At 44.3% G+C, this 16,310-nt stretch overlaps 2 protein-coding genes across 5 annotated transcripts; one reads left to right on the forward strand and one right to left on the reverse strand.

The window, feature by feature from the left end:
* Nucleotides 1-262: 262 nt before the first annotated feature.
* LOC110527557 (homeobox protein PKNOX1) lies at nt 263-9,192 on the forward strand. 4 transcript variants are annotated; one of them, XM_021608923.2, is made up of 11 exons: nt 263-340; nt 1,277-1,396; nt 3,218-3,360; nt 3,579-3,750; nt 4,269-4,442; nt 4,632-4,779; nt 5,078-5,175; nt 5,302-5,436; nt 8,021-8,097; nt 8,212-8,384; nt 8,690-9,192. In XM_021608923.2, exons 2-11 carry the CDS (start codon nt 1,346-1,348, stop codon nt 8,863-8,865), a joined length of 1,347 nt encoding a protein of 448 aa, XP_021464598.2. In that variant the 5' UTR covers nt 263-340; nt 1,277-1,345; the 3' UTR covers nt 8,866-9,192. The 4 variants fall into 4 exon arrangements, with proteins under 4 accessions (XP_021464598.2, XP_021464599.2, XP_021464597.2 ...); XM_021608924.2 differs by having other exon boundaries at nt 4,632-4,749; nt 8,690-9,074; XM_021608922.2 differs by lacking the exon at nt 263-340 and adding an exon at nt 374-555 and having other exon boundaries at nt 8,690-9,074.
* An 890-nt stretch (nt 9,193-10,082) lies between these two features.
* On the reverse strand, nt 10,083-12,375 carry LOC110528817 (transmembrane protease serine 3-like). The gene is made up of 4 exons (XM_036983042.1): nt 12,215-12,375; nt 11,006-11,101; nt 10,747-10,889; nt 10,083-10,441 (listed from the first exon to the last, which is right to left on the reverse strand). Exons 1-4 carry the CDS (start codon nt 12,369-12,371, stop codon nt 10,211-10,213), a joined length of 627 nt encoding a protein of 208 aa, XP_036838937.1. The 5' UTR covers nt 12,372-12,375; the 3' UTR covers nt 10,083-10,210.
* Nucleotides 12,376-16,310: the final 3,935 nt, after the last annotated feature.

Consider the following 16,310-nt stretch of genomic DNA (forward strand, 5'->3'; position numbering starts at 1 on the left):
ACTCATGTCGTCAATTATTAGGGATAATTTTTCAATGATTCATGTTTTTGTCATTTGTAGGCCTATTCCATTACATACACTTTTAAGTGTGTATACATTTTATGTAATAGAAATGTATTTTTAATTCCTAATAATAATTTGTAATCATAATTTAAGCATAAGGGGAAGGGTATCGGCCTCTAGGGGCGGGACAAGGCATGTTCGGAATTGCTTCTCCTCCCACATGTTGAATATTAATGAGTGAAAATAGTCTGCGAGCCTATACGTAGTGACGACACACGAAAACTGCGGGCCCGGATTGCAGCAGCCCCTTGTCACTGTGACGAAGATTGGCACTAAGGTAAGCTGTCACTCAAATTCCTCTTTTTTTTCGTCGCCCATCAATCTAACAATCGACGCAACATGCTTGAATGCAGTGGCTCGCCATGGAATGAGCCAATGTGCACTTTGCAGAATGGACAGTGAGCCAAAAAGACTGATCACACATAAAGGCAAGCTGTTGTGGCGAGAGAAAAAAAAGATGTCCGCTTGTTTGGAAAAGGCGCATTGGAAATGGTGAATGAGAAGGCCAAGCGTGTGTTCACTCATCTACAGACTATTGGATATTCGAATGTTATTATGAGAGATACCTAGTGATGACCGCAATGTAGATGGGATGTGTGCTGTTGACAGTTTTATTTGTTCAACATTTGAAAGCACCAATATTATCTGCTACATGTAGCCTGAGCCGCTATACGATCTTTAGACAGCGAGGGTATGATACACTGGTAATCAAATTAACACGAAATTGTATGCACTTTTTTGTTTGTTATGGAAACACATTTGATTTTTTTCCCCTTATTTATTTTTGCCAATGGATACGGCTTGCTAAGGAGAGATTCGTGGGCCTAGTGTCCCAGTTTAGGATGATGCTTGGTGAACATTACGAACTGTAGATGCACAACTACTGCGTTAAAAAAAATGCTTTATTTAATCAAAATGTGTGCCCGGAAGTTAGGGCTACTGACTGTACAACATACCTCCCACCCTGCACGCGCGTGAATTGATAACTGCACTGTCTGAATTCCATTCTGATACACGCATACAGTGACCAAGCATTTACCACACTCCAAAAAAGATGAATCATCCTACCCCAGAATGAAAGGCCCTGTGTTGGCATAGTACCCTGACTCTACGTTCTTCATTGGCTATGTATGTATCATGCAATGGTTATATCTAATCTATGACAACAACGAAAACCTTATCTAAACCCCATGTTTGATGCATTTGTCTGTAGGACTGGTAGCCACACAGGTCTTAGGTCTTGGACTGGAATGCCTGTGTATTGGCATCATTGGCAGCGACCATGATGGAAGCCCAGTCGGCATCTCTAGATGAGTACCCGGAGGTAGATCAGGTAAGAGATTGAAGACGAGTGAAGTTTGAACATTTTACAAAATGGGTGGCCATATTCCAATGAATGAGCTGTGTGATGTTATTAACCCCAAACTTAACCACAAATTCACTAGTAAATGAATAACTGTCTGATGAAGTGTTCCTTTCCTGAATTCCCAATTTCAATGAGCTGCTGTGAAAGTTAATATTACACACGTTAAAAGTCTATCAATCCTTTGTGGACTCCATGGCCTCCCAGCAAACATGGCAGAGATCGCGGGGGCTGAGTCTAACCACACATCTTCTAGCACTCACATAAATGTGTATTTTAACACATTTGCCTTTCAATCAAAGTCATTGTTGCGCCATCACATGGCAATCACAAGGGCAAGGACCATCAATATCCAGAGACCGTGAGTGGGGGAATGTTTTTCAAATACTGTAACAGCCACACATCTACGGTGTGCAAGTAGGAGAGAGGCAATATTCATCATCATACATGTCATTTTAATATAATATATGACATTTAGTATATGCTTTTATCTATACAGAACAAAAATATAAACGCCACATGTAAAGTGTTGGTTTCATGAAATAAAAGATCCCAGATATTTTCCATACGCACAAAAAGCTTATTTCTCTCATTGAGTGTACTAATTTGTTTACATCCCTGTTAGTGAGCATTTCTCTTTTGCCAAGATAATCCTTCCACCTGACAAGTGTGGCTTTAAACAGCATGATCATTGCACAGGTGCACCTTGTGCTGGGGACAGTAAAAGGCCACTAAAATGTGCAGTCTTGTTACACAACACGTTGCCACGGATGCCTCAAGTTTTGAGGGAGTGTGCAATTGGCATGTTGACTGCAGGAATGTCCACCAGAGCTGTTGCCAGAGAATTGAATGTTCATTTCTCTACCAACGTTGTTTTGGCAGTTAGTCCAAACGGCCTCACAACCGCAGACCACGGGTTAGCACGCCAGCCCAGGACCTCCACATCTGACTTATTCACCTGCTGGATCGTCTGAGACCAGACAACTGGACAGCTGATGAAAGATAGACTGGTTTTCTGATCCACTCCGCTACTTTTTTTTTTTAAAGGTATCTGTGACCAACCGATGAATATCTGTAGTCCCAGCCATGCGAAATCCATAGATTAGGGCCCAAGGAATTTATTTCAATCGACTGATTTCCTTAAATGAACTGTAACTCAGTAAAATCTTTAAATTGTTGCACGTTTTTATATTTTTGTTCAGTATAAAATTACTTGCAGTCATGAGTGCATACATTTTTCCCGTATGGGTGGTCCCATTAATCAAACCCACTATCCTGGCATTGCACGCACTGTGCTCTACCAACTGTGCTACAGAGGACCACTTTAAAAACCAATGAATGTCAGATCCAGTGAAGAATTAGAAACAGTTGGAATGAGCCTGACCTGAGGCAGTGTAGGACAGGGTCGTGTTCACTAGAAACCAAATGGAAAAAAACGTTGAAACAGGGAAGGACTAGAATGGATCATGAGTAATTTATAACTGTGTGTAGAAGTTACAGACAGTGTATTCATCGGGGTTCAATGTGAGTAGATAAATGGCTAAGGCGGTGTCTGTAAGCCGCTGAATTGAGACAGTGTTATGAGTGGAAAGAATCAGACCAATATCTCTCTCCTCTCCCTGGGGTGTGTGTACTCACCCCATTACCACCCTGAGTGGGAGTCATCTACCAACCACTGACTAACTTTACTGGATTTCACTCCTATCCCATCCCTTCTCCTCCACTCTCCTTCTATTTTATCTGCCTTGTTTCCCACTCTCTTTACCATACTTGTCTCTTCCCTGGGTAAAGGTCTTGGTGCAGATGCGCGTGGGAGCAGATGTGGAGGGGGATCCGGAGCAGAGTCTGACCGAGGGAAGCGAGGGGGGAGCAGGCAGCCCCTCTGCCATGCAGCCCCAGATGCCCATGGACACAGACAAGCAGGCCATCTACAGGTAGGCGAGTCATGGTACTCCTCCACTCCATCCTCCTCATCAGAGCTGTTTCCCTCTGTTTTTCCCCCCTCCTCCTTCATTATCCTTCCCTTGTCCTGTTTATGACTGTGAGCTTGTGTGGATGTTGCGAGCGTCGGTGCATGACTGTGTGTTTGTGCACTTTCATTAACTGCGCCCGACTGTGGCGTTAATCCTTTGCACTCGCCTGTGCATCGCAGGCACCCCCTGTTCCCTCTGCTGGCCCTGCTCTTTGAGAAGTGTGAGCAGTCGACTCAGAGCTCGGACTGCGTCAGCTCTGCCAGCTTCAACGTGGACATTGAGAACTTTGTCCGCAGCCAGAAGAAAGAGGGCAAGGGCTTCTTCTGTGACGACCCAGACGTGGACAACCTGGTGAGGAACTCTGCACTACCAGGGTCTTGTTCATTTGGGCATGCAACTGAAAACATTTGAAAATGTTGTGCAACTGGAGAAAAAAATAGTTGTTTCTTATTGGATATGCCCAGTTGGTCCTTTCCTGTTTGTATGTTTTCTTCCTTTTGGTACCTAATGAACATGACCTAGCTATTACACGTCTGTCTTTGACGTTATAAGATAATATAACGAAGTTCCACGGCTGTTGTGCCCCTCAACAAACCACTCTTGAATTGCCTCTTTACATCGAGCAATTGAAAGAGTGTATGTGTGATGGTAAATGTTTTATATTAAAGACTGAAATAAATGTTGTGACCCATGTCTTTATTGGAAAGAACTGAAGAGACATGACTGACCAGCGAACTTATGTTGAATGACCTAATTGGTAAGGGTTAAGCTTAACCCTTGGCTACGGTCAGGGTTAGAGTTATGGGTTGGCAGCATACCTACCCATGGACCGCTAATGACCTCACCTGACCTTTGACCTCTGACCCCAGATGGTGAAGGCCATCCAGGTGCTGCGTATCCACCTCCTGGAGCTGGAGAAAGTGAGCGACTTGTGTAAGGACTTCTGTAGCCGCTACATCGCCTGCCTGCGCACCAAGATGAACAGTGAGACCCTGCTGAGTGGAGGAGAAACTGACAGCCCCTGTTCCCCTGTCCAGATACAGGTACACACACTCACACACAGGTTATACACACACATTTCCCCTTCATAGATTATTTGTATCTTTCCCAGAGGGAACTTTGGCTATTGTATTGGGATTAAATGATAAGCGCATAATAGTACAATTATACAAGATGAACACATGAATGTGAATGCAGTAAGGCTAATTCTGTGTGTTTCCCCCCTCCCCCAGACCTCCAGCCCACTCACAGGAACCCTCAGCCCTCAAGGCATTGTGATGTCAGCCTCGGCCCTGCAGCAAGGCAACGTTACCCTGACAACAGTCAATTCTGCTGGCCAAGTGTTAGCAGGTATGTCTCCGTGGCATACCACCTCTACAGGTACCCTCTCCTCTCCGGCCTTACTGTGTCCCTGTTAAGACAACTACTAGCAATACTGGGTCATATTAATTATGGCACACCGTAGCAAAACTTTTTTCAACGGATAACGAAAGCAATATTTTCTTAGCAGGTTCAGATAGTCCCTCCCTGTTTTAGTCAGTTTTCTTGAATCTGTGAATGTTGCCTCTTTTTTTTTTTTTCAGAGTTGATTTCAAAGTTGATTATGGTGAGGTGCTGAGGGTCCTTGGATCAAGGTGTTACCAAAAATGCCCTAACTTTTATTTGTGTGTATGAGCAGGTGGTACAGTGTACCAGCCCATCACAGTAGTCACTCCTCAGGGACAGGTGGTGGGACAAGCTATCTCACCCCAGACAATACGCATCAACAACACACAGGTGAGGAATACACCACACACACAGACAGACACACGGTCACACAAACTACAGCCGGTTCTGTGAATTGACTGTGTGTGTGTGTGTGTGTGTGTGTGTGTGTGTGTGTGTGTGTGTGTGTGTGTACAGCTCCAGTTGCAGCTCAATCAGGACCTAAGCAGTTTCTTCACCCAGGAGGACAGCTCATCCAAGAGCAACAAGAGGGGGGTCCTGCCCAAATCAGCCACCAACATCATGCGCACCTGGCTCTTCCAACACATAGGGGTGAGTGAAAAACACCTCTTCTCAACCGTTCCTAAGATTAGAATAACTGAATGTATTGTAACCCAGAGTAAAGCTCTGCTAGGTTATTCCAAGGGTGTCTGAGCATGCTTGCGTGCATGTGAGTGTGCACGTGCATGCATTTGGCCCCCGTCACGATGGCTCGTCCCATGATGGCCCGTCCCATGATGGCTCGGAGCGTTTGCGTTGACAGAGACGGATGTGTTAGGCCCTCATATGACTGGCCCATGGTCTGCTGGCTAAATGCTAATCAGAGGTTAATCAGTAGACAGCCCACAGGCCCAATGGTGGACCTAACCAGACTGTTAGCTAACAGAGACCATTTGTTCCCTGTGTGTGTTCGTGCAAGTGTGGGTGTCGGTGTGTGTTTTGTTGTGTGTCTGCTCGAGTGTGTAAAAGACAGTTAACTAGCAGCCAGATGTTAGAACATCCTAGCCCTCACAAAGACACTTTGAGATGACGCGTCTTCACTACAGCTTGTTCCTCTCTGCTTGCTCCCGAGCGGCCAATCCTGGCCCTCAGGCCTTTGTACATCCTAAAGTTGAATCTAAATACAGTGCCTTGCGAAAGTATTCGGCCCCCTTGAACTTTGCGACCTTTTGCCACATTTCAGGCTTCAAACATAAAGATATAAAACTGTATTTTTTTGTGAAGAATCAACAACAAGTGGGACACAATCATGAAGTGGAACGACATTTATTGGATATTTCAAACTTTTTTAACAAATCAAAAACTGAAAAATTGGGCGTGCAAAATTATTCAGCCCCCTTAAGTTAATACTTTGTAGCGCCACCTTTTGCTGTGATTACAGCTGTAAGTCGCTTGGGGTATGTCTCTATCAGTTTTGCACATCGAGAGACATACATTTTTTCCCATTCCTCCTTGCAAAACAGCTCAAGCTCAGTGAGGTTGGATGGAGAGCATTTGTGAACAGCAGTTTTCAGTTCTTTCCACAGATTCTCGATTGGATTCATGTCTGGACTTTGACTTGGCCATTCTAACACCTGGATATGTTTATTTTTGAACCATTCCATTGTAGATTTTGCTTTATGTTTTGGATCATTGTCTTGTTGGAAGACAAATCTCCGTCCCAGTCTCAGGTCTTTTGCAGACTCCATCAGGTTTTCTTCCAGAATGGTCCTGTATTTGTCTCCATCCACCTTCCCATCAATTTTAACCATCTTCCCTGTCCCTGCTGAAGAAAAGCAGGCCCAAACCATGATGCTGCCACCACCATGTTTGACAGTGGGGATGGTGTGTTCAGGGTGATGAGCTGTGTTGCTTTTACGCCAAACATAACGTTTTGCATTGTTGCCAAAAAGTTCAATTTTGGTTTCATCTGACCAGAGCACCTTCTTCCACATGTTTGGTGTGTCTCCCAGGTGGCTTGTGGCAAACTTTAAACAACACTTTTTATGGATATCTTTAAGAAATGGCTTTCTTCTTGCCACTCTTCCATAAAGGCCAGATTTGTGCAATATACGACTGATTGTTGTCCTATGGACAGAGTCTCCCACCTCAGCTGTAGATCTCTGCAGTTCATCCAGAGTGATCATGGGCCTCTTGGCTGCATCTCTGATCAGTCTTCTCGTTGTATGAGCTGAAAGTTTAGAGGGACAGCCAGGTCTTGGTAGATTTGCAGTGGTCTGATACTCCTTCCATTTCAATATTATCGCTTGCACAGTGCTCCTTGGGATGTTTAAAGCTTGGGAAATCTTTTTGTATCCAAATCCGGCTTTAAACTTCTTCACAACAGTATCTCGGACCTGCCTGGTGTGTTCCTTGTTCTTCATGATGCTCTCTGCGCTTTTAACGGACCTCTGAGACTATCACAGTGCAGGTGCATTTATACGGAGACTTGATTACACACAGGTGGATTGTATTTATCATCATTAGTCATTTAGGTCAACATTGGATCATTCAGAGATCCTCACTGAACTTCTGGAGAGAGTTTGCTGCACTGAAAGTAAAGGGGCTGAATAATTTTGCATGCCCAATTTTTCAGTTTTTGATTTGTTAAAAAAGTTTGAAATATCCAATAAATGTCGTTCCACTTCATGATTGTGTCCCACTTGTTGTTGATTCTTCACAAAAAAATACAGTTTTATATCTTTATGTTTGAAGCCTGAAATGTGGCAAAAGGTCGCAAAGTTCAAGGGGGCCGAATACTTTCGCAAGGCACTGTACATCCTGGTTGGGGCGAAAGCCCAACCTCCCAGTACCTCATAATCTTTCCCCACATGGCCCACTAGCAATTTATACTGGTGTTATTAATGGTCCCTGTGGCGCCCACAAACGTTTCATGATAGTAGATCAAGTAACAAGAGACATTGGGGAAAAAGGTATCCAACTAGTGGCCAGGCTGCTCCAAACTCTTAATTCACATAGAAGCGACTTTACTTAATCAACATCCTGTGCCGTTCCAATACAAATTGACCTTTAGTCTTATTTCATCCATCCACAGTCTCTCCCAGTACCTACTCGGCTTAATAGGGAGCTAATAGAACTCAATTGCTGTAAATGATTGTTTGTTCTTTACCCTTCTCTCTCTTTCTTTCTCTCTCAGCATCCCTATCCCACAGAGGACGAGAAGAAACAGCTCGCCATACAGACCAACCTGACCCTGCTGCAGGTCAACAACTGGTGAGGCAATCTTTCACACACACACACACACACACACACACACACCTTATACCCAAGCGTAGAAATGTGGCCTCGGATGATTGGCTTAGCCCCTGTCCGTCTCTCCCTCTCCAGGTTCATTAATGCTAGGAGGCGTATCCTCCAGCCCATGATGGACAGCAGTGCTTCAGACACGCCCAAGAGCAGGAAGAGGACTCCCCAGAGCCGGCCCACCCAGCGTTTCTGGCCCATGGCCAACAACGTTGCCTCGGCCGGTGTAGGGCAAGAGGTGGCCATGGACGATGACGGTAAATGCCCAGAAAAAATGAATAATATGAAAAGTCTGCAACTCTGATATGCTCCTGTTGTGTTTTATTAAACCGCAAGTGAGAAATCACAGTAGGAACATATCAGAGTTCCAGACAATCCCCAGTCCTTACTACAGGCTGGGAGGAATGCCATGCTGTGGTTTTCACACCTTGATATGACTTGATCTTGCCCTTAACATACCAGCCATCTCTATTACCACGATAACCCCGGTCAACTCTGACTATACGCTGTCCAATTCCGTACTGGTTAGTGGGTGTGGCTGAAGCTTGATCTTTTTCCTCAGTGACCATGGTGACGATGGGCATGAGTGTAGACGAGCTGCAGACGCTGACCTCAGATGGTGCAACACTGGCCATGCAGCAGGTGATGATGGGAGGACACAGCGAGGAGGAGGAGGGCGAGAGCGAGGAGGAGGAGGAAGAGGAGGAGGAGGGGGGTGACATGGCCGGATTGGAGTGACATACCACTACTGCGGGATGTGACGTCACACCCTCATGCATGCCTATGTTTGACTATAATACTCAACACTCATCACAGTGTCCAAGACAACCCACACTAGGCCTTTAAGGCCCTTCTAGAAACAGAAAAAAAATGCTATTTTTATATGTAAAATGTTTGGAATGAAGGCTGTTTAATTTTTTTCATTTGGCTTTTTTGCTTAGTGTTTTTATTTTGTTTAGTTTGTTTTTTAAAGAATATTTATGTATGAACATTGAATGTCCAATATGGCTGACCTGCTTTTCAAGGTCTGTTGGATTTCTCTAATAATAAAATGTTCAAGAAAGATTCTCCTCAACTTTGTTTTTTTATTTCGGAGTGTAGACGCAGTATTTCAGGGGAGGATATCGACACGGTAAACTAGGATGTGTTGGAGGATGTATTGATAAGAAATTCACACCCTTATTAGTGCAACATCAAAAATGAATCATTGGAAAAAAAGCTTTTTTTTGTAAAAATAAATACATATCTTTATGGCATTTAAAAATTATACAGGTTTTTACTTGTGTTCTCTGTACCATATTTCTCTACAAACACATCTGCTATATAACAGTGTACTTACTATACATGTTACAACTATTGTCTACATACACGGTTTGTGTGTAGGGATGGAAGGGGCTCACGGTGGAGATGCCGACCTTCTAATATGAGACCAAGCTTAGGCCAGGATTCAATCTGATCACCCTTTTTGGCTATGCCCCACTTACAGGCGACGTTACCACAATCGTGGAGATCGCATTCAAAGTAAACGCTGCAGATGCCGGCTCAATCGGAATTGACCTTTTACTGTCAACTTTGAATCCTGGCCCTAGTTCATCTCCCCAGTCCTCCATTTATTGTCCACCATTCCCCTCCATCTTGTTTCTCTGACTTTAAAATAGAGCTATTGCTCAGCCTCAGATGGCGTCCATTCATTGTGGTGCTTAAGAACAAATAATTAGTGTCTCTGAGTAAAGTCCTCAAAATATGTGAGCCACTGTATCCTTTGGGGATCAAGGACTCAGTGCCTCTTCTTTCTGGGGAAAGATATCACAGAATGAGTGTGTGTCATTTTGATGTTAAATAGACTAACAGATTTAACTGACTAATCCTAAAGAATAAACTACCAAAAGGTTTTCCATTGATTTCACTGGCTGTCTCAAACTTCAAGACTGCTTCACTCTTAAATGAACGGTTCATTCTGCAACTGGTGAAACTATTAGTAAATCCAGGCCTAAATTCATTTTGACGTCTGAAAACATCTGACTTTGATTTTGGGGTGGACTGTCCATTTAAACCATGTATCTCTCTCCTTTGCATAGCAGCCTTAACAGTATTGCAGTACTGTCTGCCACCAGCAGAGTTCCTCAGTGCACCAGTATACAGTACCAACAGTAGAATTCACCTCCATCTGCTGGTGGATCCAGGTCAGAGCGTGTGAGATGAGAGTGTACATGGCAGGATTGTTCCTCCCAGCACAGCCATAGCCCCAGCTAGTGGCCCCCGCCAGCTTCCACACTGATGACTCCTCACAGGCCAGAGGGCCTCCGCTATCCCCCTGATGAGCCAAACACACCAGGATTAGCAGCAGTGCATTTGACTCCAAATAGGTGAGCGTTATAACACAAAACACACTGTGCTAAGGAACGGTTAAAAGCAGCGGGTGACCGTTCTTGTGCCTTTGAACAGGAAATTGGTTGACATTTTCTGTTAATTTCCTGGCGATTCTACTTGCTGAATCGCCACCGTTTCGTGATGGCAAAACACACAGTGGCCACCCCCTGCTTTTAACCGTTTGTCTTCGCTGTGTGCTTTTTGTCTGCACTTTGTCCTTTAGAAAAATGAACCACTTCTGAAAGATACCTGGCAAGAGTCTTTGCCCCCCTCTAGGTAGCCTGCACAGACCATCCAAGGGGAGATGGCACCCTGGTACACTCCCGGTCCACTGCAGTCCCTGCTGGAGAGCACAGGGACCTGGGCAGAGTGCATGGACACACTGGTCTCCCCTGGAAAGACACACACACACACAGAGAGGAAGGGCAGGAAAGGTGTATCACAGTATGTTCCTTGCATGTGGTGCATGCTTGCGCATCTAGTCAGGTGTTGAATTTGAGCCCATCACCTCCATCCACTGTGGCACCCCACCCAGAGATCCAGCACATCTTCCCCTCCTCAAATCTCTCCCCATAGTTCGGTAGGCAGATAGGCTCAACCAGACCTGGAGGAAAAGACTTAGCCAATGAACCTGATGTGCTCCTTCAGATTTGAGGTGAATAAGAGCAGTTACTCTAAGGGCTCTATTCAATCCGTATGGCGGAAGTTCAGCACTAAAGCCCCATTTAAATGTAAAGGCAATGTTCCTACATTGGCGGAGGACTGTGTTCACGGTAAACCTTGCATACTGTATGATAATCAGAAATGACCTTTACATTTCTATCACGCAATCTCTAATGCTTCCTGCGATACAGATTGAAGATTGAATAGAGCCCTATATCACTATCACTCAGTAGGACAAGACAGACAGGAAGAATTGGGACACATTTTTTGGTTGTTTTGCCTTGGTACAATGACTACGAGGTTAAAGTGCAGACTGACAGTTTAAATATGAGGGTATTTTCGTCCATATCGGCTGAACCGTTTAGAAAAAAATGATATTTGTGACTTTTTCACTCATCATTATCCTGGTAGCGTCCACATTAACATATAAGTGTTTATTTTTGTATTTTACCTTTATTTAACCAGGCAAGTCAGTTAAGAACAAATTCTTATTTTCAATGACGGCCCAGGAACAGTGGGTTAACTGCCTGTTCAGGGGCACGACAGATTTGTACCTTGTCAGCTCGGGGGTTTGAACTTGCAACCTTCCGGTTACTAGTCCAACACTCTAACCACTAGGCTACCCTGCCGCCCCGACAAATGACACAATACATTATTTACCATTCATTTCTATTGGACACAAAATAATCTGAAACACAAACAAATACAAACAGTAAATGAATCCAACACGTGTAGAGTCACACGTGTGATGTAGTCATTGCGTGCTATGAATATGGAACCAAACACTTAACTTTTTACTACTTTAATACACATATGAGTTAATTTGTCCCAATACTTTTGGTCCCTTAAAATGGGGAGATTATGTACAGTGCTGTCATTTTTTAACGGTTCGCCCGATATGGATGAAAATGCCCTCAAATTAAACCCGACAGCCTGCACTTTAACCTCATAATCATTGTGTCATTTAAAATCCAAAGTGCTGGAGTACAGAGCCAAAACAACAACAAAATGTCACTGTCCCAATACTTTTTGGGCTCATTGTAGACCGTGGTACCATTAAAGGTCAGAGGCTCTGTTAGCTTCAATAGAGCGATGTCATAGTTTAAGCCCTTTGGTTGGTAGCGGGCATGGTAGACAATCTTCTCCAAAGAGCGAGACAGCACCCCATTGATCGGCTGATCTGTCAATCCCACTTGCACCGCCCACAGCATGGTGTTTGTTGCAAACCTTGAGAAGGGATGGACAGTCAACCAATGAAACATCATATCACTTTTAAAAGTTATGCTGTGTTCATGTAAGGTCAGTACAGGACAAATGTTTGTGTGTGTACGTACTTGCATGCGTGTGTGTGTGTGTGCGCATGTGCACCTGTGTTTGTGAGAGAGACTCACCCGTAGACACAGTGTGCTGCTGTCACTATCCAGCGTGGTGTGATGATGGAGCCCCCACAGAGGTGTCGGTTCTGATAGTGCAGGCTGGCCTGCCAGGGAAACTGGCCTGGTTTGGAGACGTTCCCTCCCACAATACGAGACCTGAACATGGGCCTGGAGCCACAATCTGCAGGGGGCAGCCAGGGGAAAACCATTGATATGATAATGTTGCTGGTATGCACTCACAACGCATACACACACACTTCCTAACTCCACTGTCACCCTTTCACTCACCTAGGCACTTGAGTACGATCACACTCTCAGAGCTGCACTGGGTCTTACTGGAAAAACAGAGAATGAAGGGTTATACTTACTGCCAACATACACACAGACAGTCTGTGGACCTGAGCAGAGAACCAATTGTATATAACATGCTGGAAATAACTTCAGAAAATGAAATTATACAGTAAACTGGTTCAAATTAGGTTCTTCTCTGTATAACACCAATGGGAAAGTTTGATGTGTACCATGTACAAACCCAGTCAAGCCCTTATGTAATTGAGAAACATGACATGGACTGAAGTGAAACATGAGATCACAACTAGACATATGAAGCAGAGCAGAGCAACATAAACAATCAACACGCGCTTACGAAACATGCTTTAGTTACTGCCGCCGAGCAACATGCGTTTCTGAGGGAAATGCTTCACATGACAAATGTGAAGCATTGACAAATACTGTATCATGCGCCACATTGGGGGTACCTCCAGACAGTTACAGTGCCTTGCAAAATTGTTCACCCCCCGCCGTTTTTCCAAATACACGGAAATTCTTGAGGGAAACCTGTTTCAGTCTTCCAGAGATTTGAGACTGGGACGGAGGTTCACCTTCCAGCAGGACAATGACCCTAAGCATACTGCTAAAGCAACCCTTGAGTGGTTTAAGGGTAAACATGTAAATGTCTTGGAATGGCCTCGTCAAAGCCCAGACCTCAATCCAATTGAGAATCTGTGGTATGACTTAAAGATTGATGTACACCAGCGGAACACATCCAACTTGAAGGAGCTGGAGCAGTTTTGCCTTGAAGAATGGGCAGAAATCCCAGTGGCTAGATGTGCCAAGCTTATAGAGACATACCCCAAGAGACTTGCAGCTGTAATTGCTGCAAAAGGTGGTTCTACAAGGTATTGACTTTGGGGGGGTGAATAGTTATGCACGCTTGAGTTTTCAGTTTTTTTGTCTTATTTCTTGTTTGTTTCACAAGAAAATATATTTGCATCTTCAAAGTGGTAGACATGTTGTGTAAATCAAATGATACAAACCCCCCCAAAAATATATATTTTAATTCCAGTGTGTAAGGCAACAAAATATGAAAAATGACAAGAGGAGTGAATACTTTCGCAAGCCACTGTAGGCTTCAGTTCCGATAACAGGAACGGGGAGACATTCAACCATCACAGCCCTGTTGACAGCCTCACATCAGCATAGTATGTAGTCCTTGCGGTGGCATACCGCTTGATGGCACAATCAAGAATTTGTGTACTTAACGCAAATAGTGCTTGTGAAAAGATGCTTGGTTGTAAGGGCATACGCCAGAAGAGGAAGAACTTGCGGCGGCAGCTGTACATTAGAACTTCAACAGAAAGACTGGCAGACTGGTAGCGAGCACAGTTGTATTTTCTGTCAGAAATGGATGGCCAAATGGTTCACCTGAGGAAGGTGGTGTTATGGATCTTGACAGTCTGCTGGCGATCTGGATGACTCAGGTTGACTGATACCAGGTTAGCCTGGAAGGCCGACTCGACAGAGGAGAGAGGCAGGGATCTGGAACTGATGTAGCTGAGCGAACAAGAAGGAACCACACGGACATTTACAGTTTATTGGGGCAAATAGTGTGAATCTTCATTTGCCGCTTATAAGGCAGTGGGTGGGTTTGGGATGCTATTATGCTGACGTTCTGTGACTAGATCCATTGACAGCACTACCCATTCATTTACAATACATTTATAAAAGTGGTCACAGGATCCTAATATACTTGGACCACAACGGAAATAAGTCTGTTGACTGTATTGTGTTTCATCCACAGTTATTTTGAATGTGTGTCTTTGATTTCATGTGCCTGTGTCACGCTCTGACCTTAGTATTCTTTGTTTTCTTTATTATTTTGGTTAGGTCAGTGGTGTGACATGGGTGATATATGCGTTTTTGTGCCTCTCTAGGGGTTGCCTAGATTGGTTCTCAATTAGAGGCAGCTGTTTATCGTTGTCTCTGATTGGGAACCATATTTAGGCAGCCATATTCATTGGGTATTTCTTGGGTTATTGTCTACGTGTTAATTGCCTGTGTCTGCACTTATCTTATATAGCGTCACGTTGTTTTTGTATAGTTCGTTCAGTGTTCTTTCTTCATTAAAGAAGATGTATGCAAATCATGCTGCGCCTTGGTCTCATCGCTATAACGAACGTGACAGGCTGAGTCAACTGTATTTGTATTTTATAAAAGCAGTTAATTATTCATCCAAACATACTCCTAACATTAACTAGGAAGGTCTTAAAGGGATACTTTGGGATTTTGGCACTCCATCTTTAGTCTTTATCTACTTCCCGTGAATCAGATGAACTTGTGGATACCGTTTTTATGCCTCTGTGTCCAGTTTAAAGGAAGTTAGAGGTAGTTTTGTGAGCCAATGCTAACTGGCGTTAGCACAATGACTGGAAGTCTATGGGTATCTACTATGCTATCAGATACCCATAGACTTTCAGTCATTATGCTAATGATAGTTAGCAATTGCGCTAGTGCTAATTAGCAACTTCCTTCAAACTGCACGCAGAGACTTAAAAATTGTATCCACATGTTCATCTGAGTCTGGGGAAGTAGATAAAGGGCTTCATTACCAAAATGATCCCCAAAATGGGAACGTGGCCAGATCCGTTGTAACACTGCCAATGGTATAACTGACAATCTTGACCTACTTAGAGCGCTGGTTGTTTGGGCTGGTGATTTTTCACTTCATTTAATGCCAGGCTGATTTTAATGGGATTAGCAATGCAGTTAATGGGACCTTTGGGTACAGAAACCCATTAGAAAGCCCTCCCTCTGGAAGCTGGGTAAATGTGGGTGTATTACAACGAGGAGGGAGAGCGTTTTATCACAAACTGCAGAGTCATGTCGATGTAATAGTCTATCTCCTCAGGCCCTGTGGGAGAATGGTTTCTATGGTGGAATGATCTGTATTCTCTGTGCGTCTCTTGACATTGCTCCACTCACCCTCACCCTAGTCATCCACCATGCCAGTCCCAGTGAACCTCTGACCCTTCACTTATCTTTTTACCCCTGTCACAGAGAACTAATTCAATTCCATTTAATTCCCAACCGGGTACCTGGAGTATCCCAGCTGTTTGCAGGCAGAATAACCCAGTTTGTGATCCCAGTTGGTGGAGCACACAGTCCCCCATACACCCCTACTGTTGATCTGCAGCACAGAGCTCCTCCCACTCAGACGCACTATAAGTGACAGACAGACAGACAGACAGACAGACAGACAGACAGACAGACAGACAGACAGACAGACAGACATTAGTGTGTGTACAGGTTACTCTGTGAAAAGTCTGGCCTATCTGACCTAGCCTGGGGACGAGGTTACACAGTGAATAATGTGGATGAATGGTGCGAGGGAATTTCAAGCCCTTTATCAGGGTTACAGGGGTGGGGGTGGGGGGCGTTTTTAGTCGTGCATGCTTGTGGGAGAAAAGTGTGCATCTCACCACATTGCAGTTCGTC

This window comes from Oncorhynchus mykiss, chromosome 7 (assembly GCF_013265735.2).
Source record: "Oncorhynchus mykiss isolate Arlee chromosome 7, USDA_OmykA_1.1, whole genome shotgun sequence".
Taxonomy (NCBI): domain Eukaryota; kingdom Metazoa; phylum Chordata; class Actinopteri; order Salmoniformes; family Salmonidae; genus Oncorhynchus; species Oncorhynchus mykiss.

Coding starts and splice junctions, on each gene's coding strand:
- LOC110527557 (XM_021608923.2), top strand. CDS start 1,346: ATGATGGAAGCCCAGTCGGCATCTCTAGATGAGTACCCGGAGGTAGAT. Junction 1,397..3,217: donor AGTACCCGGAGGTAGATCAG/GTAAGAGATTGA, acceptor CCCTGGGTAAAG/GTCTTGGTGCAGATGCGCGT. Junction 4,443..4,631: donor GTTCCCCTGTCCAGATACAG/GTACACACACTC, acceptor CCCCTCCCCCAG/ACCTCCAGCCCACTCACAGG.
- LOC110528817 (XM_036983042.1), bottom strand. CDS start 12,371: ATGCTGTGGGCGGTGCAAGTGGGATTGACAGATCAGCCGATCAATGGG. Junction 10,890..11,005: donor GGGTGCCACAGTGGATGGAG/GTGATGGGCTCA, acceptor GTGTCTTTCCAG/GGGAGACCAGTGTGTCCATG. Junction 10,442..10,746: donor GGGGCAAAGACTCTTGCCAG/GTATCTTTCAGA, acceptor TTGGCTCATCAG/GGGGATAGCGGAGGCCCTCT.